The sequence below is a fragment of the Elephantulus edwardii genome, unplaced genomic scaffold, assembly GCF_000299155.1.
Source record: "Elephantulus edwardii isolate Elephantulus edwardi_28Jun2011 unplaced genomic scaffold, EleEdw1.0 scaffold00018, whole genome shotgun sequence".
Lineage (NCBI taxonomy): Eukaryota > Metazoa > Chordata > Mammalia > Macroscelidea > Macroscelididae > Elephantulus > Elephantulus edwardii.
In genome coordinates, this window is record NW_006399768.1 from 1,637,385 (window position 1) to 1,648,158 (window position 10,774).

The 10,774-nt window shown below is 35.7% G+C and overlaps 1 protein-coding gene across 1 annotated transcript; it reads left to right on the forward strand.

Moving 5' to 3' along the window:
* Nucleotides 1-8,044: 8,044 nt before the first annotated feature.
* On the forward strand, nucleotides 8,045-8,314 carry LOC102843192 (putative tripartite motif-containing protein 75-like). Its single transcript, XM_006882266.1, has one exon. It carries the CDS (start codon nucleotides 8,045-8,047, stop codon nucleotides 8,312-8,314), a length of 270 nt encoding a protein of 89 aa, XP_006882328.1.
* The last annotated feature ends 2,460 nt before the right edge of the window (nucleotides 8,315-10,774 follow it).

A 10,774-nucleotide genomic window follows, 5' to 3' on the forward strand; every position in this document is an offset into this window, starting at 1 on the left:
TACGGTGATGTGGGAGGGGAAAAAGGAAACACAAAGCTGTTACTTTCCATTAATAATTGGAAGAATGTGGAATTGACATAGTATGAATCTAAAAAAAATTAGAAATTTTCAAAAATGAAATGTAATAATAAAGAAAAAAAATGAAATGTAATGCGTAAGGACTGGCATTCTCTCTAACATTCTCTACTTTCAGTCAAGATCTGTCTCACACCAACAATTATATTCACTGTTCCTTGTCCTTTTCGGAATCTAGCTGAGTTATTAAAAATAGCATACATTTTTAAATAACCTAAATGACTACCAGTGGATGTACGAATAAATATACTATGGTATATACAGATAATAAAGTATGAGACCACTTAAAAATAATCATCTATAAAGAACCTTATAACAGTACTGAGCCTGGAGGACATTATGATGACTAAAACAAGTCAATCACTAAAGGACAAATATTATAAGATTGCTATTATAAAAAGTCAAGATATGGTTTATACATAAAAATAAGCAATGCTGTATCATTATTGGAGATTAAATAAAAAGAGAGTGTAAATAGCCAACTCTAGAGTAGGTAGTTCTGAACTTGGGCAAAGAGTAAGACAATTCAAAAGAAGTCACCATGTGACTGAAGCAAAGGAAAACAATAAAGACTATGAGCAAAAGACCACAGAAGTAAATGCTACCACATACATAAATATTTAGTAATAGTAATGACACACCATTTTGCTGGTGTTGTTGTATGCCATCAAGTCGGAACGGACTCATTGTTGGCTCTACAGCAAGTTTACAGAGGCTGTAAATTACATGGTAGTAGACTGTTCATTTTCTTTCCTCAGGGTAGTGAAGTCAAACTATTTATCTGTAGATTGGTAGCACAGTTCCTTACTATGCATAAATAGGTAAACATGCCAGTTAACTAGATATAGGAATATAAACGGAAATATAATCATGAGTACACTGTAAGTTTGACAAAGAATATTTCTATATGTATACCTTTGTATATGTTGAAAATATATCCAAGGCTATAGTTGCTCTAAAACTCCTTAGTAACAACAAAAAACCTTGGGGAAATGAATTAATGGGCTTGTGCACTTAATATCACTGTCTCTGGGGACAATTGGCATATAATTCAGTCTGTAGAGACAATATTCTACATCTAACTAGGATGAATAGTATCTATGTCCTTGAAAGCTTCCATCTGATCATCTGAAAAGCAACTATTGATCTTGTTGGGGAAAAAGAAGAAAATAAAAGACTCAAATAAACAAGCAAACCATTAGTCTTAAAAAGAAATGGATGATGAAAACCAGAGTGTTTACGACTTATGGGACCAGAAGAACCTGGTGGTGCATGACAATCAGTATGAACCACTCTGATAAGGATTAAACTATAAGGCTCTGGTTAGAAGGGAAGAAAAATAATACAGAACAAATAAAACAAATAAAAAAACCCCACAAAAAACAGCCAACATAACACAAAACCCAACAAACAAAGCAAAACAACATAAAACGGAAGTATCTATTACTCTTTTTTAATTTTAATGAAAGTTTACAGAGACTTAGGGTGTCCAGTCATTCATTGTTGCACTTTCCACCATATCCCCCAAATCACTCTTCTCCTTGAAAAGTAAAAGAAAAACTCTTTCATTATTATGCAATTCAACCCTTAAGTCCACTCCACTGTGCAACTTTCATTCTGGACTCCTGTCATGACAATAATACCCAATCATACATCCCTTTTAAACGGTTCTCTCTCTCATCTGTTTCAATGCAGTATGCATTGTTCCTCACCTACTTCTCTGTCTTCCCTCAACCCCGATGTTAGTCCTGTTTTACAACTGTGACCTTATGTAATATTTTTCCTTTTGTGACTGAGATACTTCACTTAGCATAATGTCCTCCAGGGTCATCCATTTTGCATAATATTTCATTAGTTCCTTGTTTTTCAATGCAGCGTAGTATTCTATTGTGTGAATATACCACAGCTTCTCTGTCCATTTATTTGTTGATGGGCACTTGGCTTGTTTCCAGCTCTTTGCTGTTGTGAACAAAGCCACAAAAAACATGTGGCACTAAGACAGTCTCTAGCTGGAAATTTTTTGAAGAATACTCAGGTGCCTAGTGGTAAGAAGCTATGCTGCAGTCCACAAAAGCACTTGACTCAAATCCACAATCTACTCTGTGGGAAAGGGATGGCAATCTCCTCACATGAACTACTGCCTCTGAAAAATCTACTGGAGGGCCTAAGCTATCAGTTGGTTCCTACTCAATAACACACAGCAATAACAGCAACATCTAACACCAGAGAGGAACATATTCTTAATAAAATCAATTACAAAAGACCAAAATGACTGCCTTTGTCCAAAACTGAAGCTTAGGAAACTTGAAGAGACAGGAAAGAAGGATAGATTGAAATAAGAAACCCAGCCAAGAAGTGGTAAAAGTCCTAACAGACTAAGAGGATTGAAACCACTATTATGAGATAAAATGTGTACAAGTGATTCAGTAAGAAACTAATTTGTTCTGTAAACTTTCACTCAACTGTTGAAAAATTTCAATAAAACTTACAGAAACTACATAAAATGATTTTGTAGTTTAATGAAATAAAATGTTTACTTATGCATACTGAAACACAGAAACTCTCATATTCTCTTCTGCACTTGAATCATCACTATTTATTTCATAATTATATATGATTTGTGAGTTATACTCTGCTGAATATATTGGAATACCAGTAAATATTTTCTCATTGTCATTTCATGGGACCCAAATGATAGCTGACCCTCGAGAGGCTGTTCAGAGGCTATAAATTACACAGGAAGAGATTGTCCATGTTTCTCCCATGAATTCAAATCATCTGCCTTTGGATAGGCAGTGCAACTCCTTACTCAGTAGGCCACCAGACCTCCTTTAATACATAAAAGAAAGAAAACAAAATATAGAAGAATATATCTTTTCACTTTCCAAAAAAATACATTTTTTGAGAAATTATTTAAACCAATGTAAATCTCAAAATATTTTCACTTTCTTAAAAATTACATTTAATAAGTTGTTTATGCCCATGTAAATTTCAAAATCTTAGAGGAAAAAATCTTTGGAAGAAAAGATTATAAAGTTTTATCTCACATACTTTGGACGTATTGGAGAGGGACATCATGCTTCAGAAGGTTGAGGGAGAACAAAAAAGAGGGAGACCCTAAACTAAGTGGATTGACACAGTGACTAAAACAATGGGTTCATGTGTGTCAGAGATTATTAGGATGGTACAGGACAGGATGCAGTTCAGTTCTGTTGTTCTTACGGTCGCTATGAGTCCTACTTGACTTTACGGCATCTAACAACAAATCTCAATTTACTGTGATAAACTATGCTTCACCTTTGTAGAATGCAGCCATTCTACTTCAGTGTTCCCACTCTGTGTTATATAGTAGTTCTGCAGATCACTCTGATTTTCTTTTAATAGGTTTTGTCAGGTGGATCTATATGTTGAACAGTAATTGCTTTGGTGTGAATAAACCCACCAAACAAAAGGAAAGTAATACTAATCTGCACTATCAATCAGCATTGATAAGTATAAAAGAGAAGAAATTACAAAATTACATGGTTGTTAAGTTCATGTTTCCAATTAAATTTTTTCTGAGTAGGATAATTTTGCTTAGTGAGAAGATTACTGATTGATCCTTAAATATCAAATACAGATTATTTCAGAATTCATAATTGTGCACATGTGAAACCTACACATGTACCAAGAAGAAACAATTTAAATAGAACAAAAGCAACTGGCATGTTTTTAAGTCAAGTACTTGATACCTAATGTTAAGTAGTTGCACTGTCAACATAGAGGTATGCAGTTCTAGTCCATCAGCTGCTCCAGAAAGAAAGACAGGCAATGTCCTGTGTGAGTTGCAGTTTCTGAAACCCTGGAGAAACACAGGAGAGTCAGCTAATGAGCTGATTCTGAATCAATGACAGATACCAAATTAGGGAAGATGTTTCAGAAATGTCTCCTTCCTCCATAAGAACTCAGTATATATGTAGAACAAATCATTTGAGATACTCGAATATATGAAGAAGAACGGGGCATTAGCATTACAGGAAGATTAATCAAGAGATGGTGTTACGCAGATGACACAATGTGCTTGCAGAAAGTGAAGACTTGAAGCACTTACCAAAGGAAATCAGACTACAGATGTCAAAATGTGTTACAACAAAACACCAAGAAAACAAAAATCAGGGAGCTATGGCTGCCTAGTGGTAAGAAGCTGTGCTGCAGTCCTGAAGGCATGTGGTTCAAATACACCAGAGGCTTTGCTGGAAAAAGAGGGGCGATCTCCTCCTGTGCCCGTCGGATCGATTCAATGGCATACAACAAGTAAAAACAAAACAAAATAAAAAAACAAACAAACAAAAAGACTCCTCACAAGTGGGCCATATTAAATGGAGAAAAGATGGGAATCAATAATTCCATGTTACTTAAATGATAATCAACACCCATACTAGTCATGTCAGTGGAATCACAGTTGCGTAGTCAAAGCTTCTCTCAACTCTTTGAAGTGGTAAAGAGCAAGAATTTAATTTTAAAGACTCAGGTGAGCCTGATTGTAAGCCATGGTATTTTCAATTGCTTCCTTTGCATCGAACAGTGGGATAATGAATAAGGAACACCAAAGAATTGTTGTCTTTGAATTGTGTTGGTAATGAGTATTGAATACACTGTGGATTGCCAAAATGAATAAAAAGATCTGTATTGAAGAAATGCAACCAAGGTTGTTCTTAGATTTAAGGATCATGAAACATTGTCTTACATATTTTGGGCATATCAGAGGGGCTTGTCTTTCAGAAAAAATACTTTAATCTGAAAAGGTTGACAAACGAAAGGAAAGCCTCAATGCTATAAATTGACACAGTGGCCTGAGAAAGGCAGATGTGTGAGGTTGGCATGATATAAGGCAAGGTTCACATCTGTTGCTTCTAGTGTTGCTACGAGTCATGATTGACTTGATGGCACTTAGCAAAAGTACTTTCTATACCATTACCTGAACCATTCATCTTCTGAAATAATTGAATCGTATGCTTACTTCCAGTATTTTATATGTCAGATTCATGGATAGCTCAGAACCATAGGTATTTTTCTACAGTGTATTAGTTTATAACATTAAAATAAAAACTCATTGAATTTTTAGTTAGTAATAGTTCTGTTTGTGTCAAATGCATTAATGGTTGGTTACCCATGGCGGACCATGGTGAAACTCCCCGATTAAAAGAAGCTTGGAAGGAGGAGTGGCATCCACTTCCATAATAGCTTGCCTCTGGAAACCCCATGAACCTGGAGAGAGGATGAAAGACAACCAAGCGTTGAGGACTCTCCTTCATAGGGTCACTATAAGTTAGCAACAACAACAATAGTTCTGTTTAGACATTAAGGGAAGAATTTCTAAAGTTAGGTTAAACAATTCAAAACTCAAATTCAGTGTCCTCAATCAATTCTGACTCATAATGATCCTCTGCTGTGATTCTGAGGATAGAAATAGCTGCAGGATTAAATTTCCCATCATTTCCCCCATTTTATCTAGTAACCTATTAAATATTAACCATAGCTTCTGACTTTACCCATTAACCTTTCTGTAATCATGCAATATGTAATACACTACTCCACCAGAGCTCCTTCACATCATATTACTCACAGAATCACTCACTGACATTGAGGTGGTTCCAACTCAGAACAACCTTTCATTAGGTTTCAGGGGTTTTAAATTGAAGTGGGAAGAGACTGCTCATCTTTCTCCTATGGAGTTGTTAGTGAATCAGAATCACTAGTGAAGAGCAGCCTTTGAATTAGCAGCACAATTCATTATGAGCTACACCACCAAGCTCCCTCAAATCAGATTAATCTTGTTTAGATCCATGCTCAGTCACTCTGTAATGTTACCATATTTAACTGGTTTTTCTTTGTCTACTCTCTGTATAAAGTGAAGGTTACCACACTGATATAGATTGGATTATACGGAAGTATCAAATACGGCAAATAGCCAAATAATAATGGCTGCAATAAGATACATTTATTTTAAGGTTGTATATGAGATAATTCTTTTGACTCTGATTTTTACATTAAAATCTTTCTTCTAGATTTCTGCTTTATCTACTGAAGTTGTCCAAGATAGCTGCATAATCACTGGCAATGTCTTCAGTCAAAATACCATTCATTTAGTGAGACTGAAAAAGGGCATATTCTTTCATTGAGAAACAAGTCCACATACTTTTGTTGAAAGCTTATTGACTAGAATTTAGTTACATTTACATATGTAACTGCAAAGAAATCTGGATAATGCCATTTACTCTGAAATATCACTTATGCTTATAAGCATTGAAAGTTATTTTCAGAAGGCTACTGTAAGTCTCTGAAACAAATATTTGACTCCTTAAGTATATGCATCTATTTCTTTTCTCCTAGATACAAAACTGAGGCTAGAGATCACATGATACTGTTCTCTACAGTTAAGGACTTAATCTCTTCAGCAACAACAAGGAAACTTAATCTACCTTTCTTTCCTTCCTTCCAATACAAATTGAACTTTAGGCCAGAAAACACAAACAGGCCAGAAATTGTGACCATACATATGGGTCTCATTTAATGGAATTACAATGGATTGGATTGTCTAAACCTGTGAAAAGAGACACACTTCAGTATCAACAATCAAAACAGTGGCAGGTGCCTACTCTGACTAGATCACCAACTGATCCCAGTTTTTTTGAGGGTGTGGCTTCTGCCTCCTATATACAAAAGTCCTAGAACTGCTTCTTGCCCACTTTACTTCTTGCATCACTTGCTCATCCTGGGAGCTGTTAGCCTTTGAATCCTGGGGGCCAACACCCTGACTTTTTAACTGCTGCCCTTGGACTAATCAGTGACTGAAGCCTCCCAGAGTTAAAAGACTCACATAATCTGAGCTCTGAACCTAGCACTAGGGACTTGAGCGTGTCTACAATTTGTGAGTAATGTCTTTGATATAAACATTATTTGTATCTATATCTTAAGCTTTCATTGTTTTGCATCTGTAAAGAAACTAATTTAACACAATATCTATAATAATACTTATAATAATTACCCTGGCATATTGCAAAATAGTGTTTATAATTCCTTAAATATTCTCTTAATATAAACTCTGTCCAGTCTAAGGTTCAATATGTATTGGAAGGAAGGAAAGGTAGAGTAGGTTTGCTTGTTGTTGCTGTGTACCACAGAGTCGGAACTGACCCATAACTGACCCTCTGAACGGGTTTTCAGAGGCACTTAATCACAATGGAGGAGACTGCCCATCTTTTTCCCACAGAGCAGTAGGAGTTCTTGAACCACCAGTGCCTTTGGGATTGCAGCATAGCTTCTTGTCACTAGGCCACCAGAGCTGAAAGTTTAGTTGCACTTTAATTGTACATCTTTCTATACATAGAGGCCAGAGCTAGTTTCTGATAGAAAGACCCATTAACTGTCACAATAGAAAGTGACCAAAATTATATCATTGACAGGATGTTGTGACTTTCTTTGAAACTCTTTGGGAAAGGGAAAGGAGCTCTGATGGTGTAATCCATAGGAAGTTTAAAAGATAACACAAAAATAAAGCCTCTCTGTTGATTCAGATCCACCAATGGTTCCTCAGGAGACAGATGGACAAACTTCTTCCGCTTTATTGACAGGCTCCTGAAAACCCAACTAGAGAATCAATTATGAGTCAAGAGAAATAAGATTAAGTGAGTTGTTGTTTTTTAAAAAAAGAGAATAACATTCTTGAGGGGGTGAAGATCTTTTTGACACTATCTTTAGGGTGTGGAGTAGGAAAATTGATAACTTTATTTCTGCCTTTTCCCAGCTACTGGATTAACAGGCCACCTGAAAGAAGTTTTCCTCAGACTGAAACTGAGACAACATAATGACCTTTGCAGCCAAAATTCAGTCCTCTACCAGCTGTCCCACATGCTCAGATTTTCTGCAATTCCCAGTGACCACTGACTTTGGTCATAATTTCTGTCAAATTTGTCTTAACTTGTACTGCATGACTCAGGTTATTCCATACTGTCCTGTCTGTCGTCACCAGTGCACAGGCAAGAATTATATCAGGAACATACAACTAGGTCACCTGATTGATATTTTTAAGCTCTGTCCTCCAAAAAAGAGTGAGACATTCCAAAAGAAAAATCAACTACTGTGTCAAAAGCACAAGCAGCCTTTGTTCCTGTTCTGTGAAGAGCACATGTTACTCATATGTCCCCAGTGTGCTCTTACTTCCACCCACAAGAATCACTCTTTCAGATCTGTAGAGTAAGCTATAACTTGCCACAGGAAGAAAATAAAATAGACAAAAACAAAACAAAACAAAACAAAACAAACAAAAAATCAACAAACCGCATTAAGCCTCTCGGGAGGCAAATTGAAGAATCTGTACTGGGATCATAGATGGAAAATTCTGGTGTCTGATTTCTTCATTGGATTCTCTCTACTAAACACTTTTAAAATCCTTAAGGTCCCAAATTGAATGATTACTGACTCCAAGATTTCAAAATTGTTTTGAATTTCTGTATTCATGGAAGGCTTTTCAGCTACTATTTAGCTTTATAGTAGTTTGGGGCTAATAGTGTTATAATTTATTTAGTCTGTTTTTGTTGTTGGGTGTGGTTGGTTGGTTGCTTTTTTAACATGCAGAGGAAAGGGAATTTTTTTGTTACAAAATCAGTTATGATATTTGTAATGTTAATTTCACATGAATGATATAATGAGATATATTTATCCCCAAAATGCTACTTTATTTTTCCTTTTGTCAGCATAAGTAAGTCACCTGAAGAACATATACACATCATTGTATTTCTTTTTTAAGGTAAACTGCTTCACAACATTAATGCAGTAGATTTTTAAATTTTTTAATTGAGATTTTAATGAAACATTATAAAGAACTTGGGTTTCCAATTGCTCATTGTTGCTTATTTTCCTTTCTGATCCTCCACTTCCCAGATCGCTTTTTTCTTGGGGGGGGGGAAAAAGTTCCTTCATTGTTTTACAGACCCCACCCCTACCCCTGACCACTTTACTATGCAGCTCTTATTCTAGACTCTAGTCATGCTAATAATGCCTAATCGTAACTCCTTTTATGCAATTCTCTCCCTCATCTGCTTCAATATCATATATATATTCCCTTTTTTCGTTGTTTCCCCCCAAGTCCCAATGTCAGTCCTGTTTTATAACAGTGGCATTATGCCATATTTGTCTTTTTGTGATGGAGATATTTCACTCAGCATACTATCACCCAGTTTGTATAATATTTCATGAGTTCCTTATTTTTCAATGCAGCATAGTATTTCATTATGTGCATATACCAGAGCTTCTTTATCTATTCGTTTGTTGATGGGCACTTAGGTTGTTTCCAACTCTCAACTATTCTGAACAAAGCCACAATAATCATGGGTGTGCATATATCTGCTTGGGTGGTGGTTATGTTTTCTTTGGCGTATATTCCCAGTAGGGGAATTGCTGGGTCAAATGATATTTCTATTTACAACTTTTTGAAAAAGCGCCATACTGCATTCCATAGTGGTTGCACCATTTTACACTCCCACAAACAATGAATAAAGGTTCCAGTCTCTCCACAACCTCTCCAACATTTGTTGCTTCTTGCTGCTCTGTTAAATTTTGTTATTCTTACTGGAGCGAGATGATATCTCATGGTTGCTTGATTTGCATCTCTTAGAGCTAGGGATTTTGAACATTTCTTCATGTGTTTCTTTACCATTTTAATGTCTTCTTTGGTGAAGCATCTGTTCATATTCTGTTTTGTTGTTTTGTTTTGTTTTTTTCAATTGGGTAGTTTATCTTGTGGAGCTTGAGTATTTTATAAATTCTAGTTTTAAGTCTCTTATTTCACATGTCAAAAGCAAATATTTTTTCCCAGTCTGTCACTTCCCTTTTTACCCTTTTGGAGAATGTGCATAGGTATTTTATTCTAAAAAGATCTCATTCATCTGTTTTATCCTCTCCAGGTTGTAGGTTTTACAGGATGCTTGGAATATTGTTTATGTTGTGGATTAGGGCTTCTAGAGTTCTTCCACGTTTTTCTCTAATGAAGTTTATAGTCCTTGGTTTTGGTTCTAATTCCTTAACCCGGTAGATTTTTACATTCTTTATTTAACTTAAATGCAGAGAGTGAAAGGTGCTTATGACAACTTCATTTTTGTGACACTATCTTTCCACTTTTCAGTGAAATTGTTTATCACTTTAGGTTACTTGTGGTAAAAGTGTTACTATGACACCAACTCTAAAATCACATCCTTATCCACCTACATTGTTTTTTATACTACCAGGACTTGCCTTAACACAGTGGATCTAGGACCCAGGATATTGGGGGGGGGGAAGATACCTAGAGAAATATGTGACAATTCAGTACAAGTAAAAAAAATTACAGTAATTTGCTAGAGAAGTAACCATTTTAAATGACATCTTAAATCCATCTCAATAACACAATATTTCTGTGTGATTATGTTGGCATTTTTATCAATTTCAGTAATAACTTCACTTGTCGAAGAGTCTGGATCATCTGATTTACTCCTAGATAGATAGAGAGATAGAGCTATAGAGATATTTATGTGTGGATCATAACAAACTGTGGCTGATTCTGAGAAGAATGGGGATCCCAGAACATTTAATTGTGCTAATGCGAAACCTATACTTGGACCAAGAGGCAGTAGTCAGAATTGAGCAGGGTAACACTGCATGGTTCAAAATTGCGAAGGTTGTA

What these genes read in the sequence shown, in the direction of transcription:
- LOC102843192 (XM_006882266.1), top strand. Translation starts at nt 8,045, where the DNA reads ATGACTCAGGTTATTCCATACTGTCCTGTCTGTCGTCACCAGTGCACA.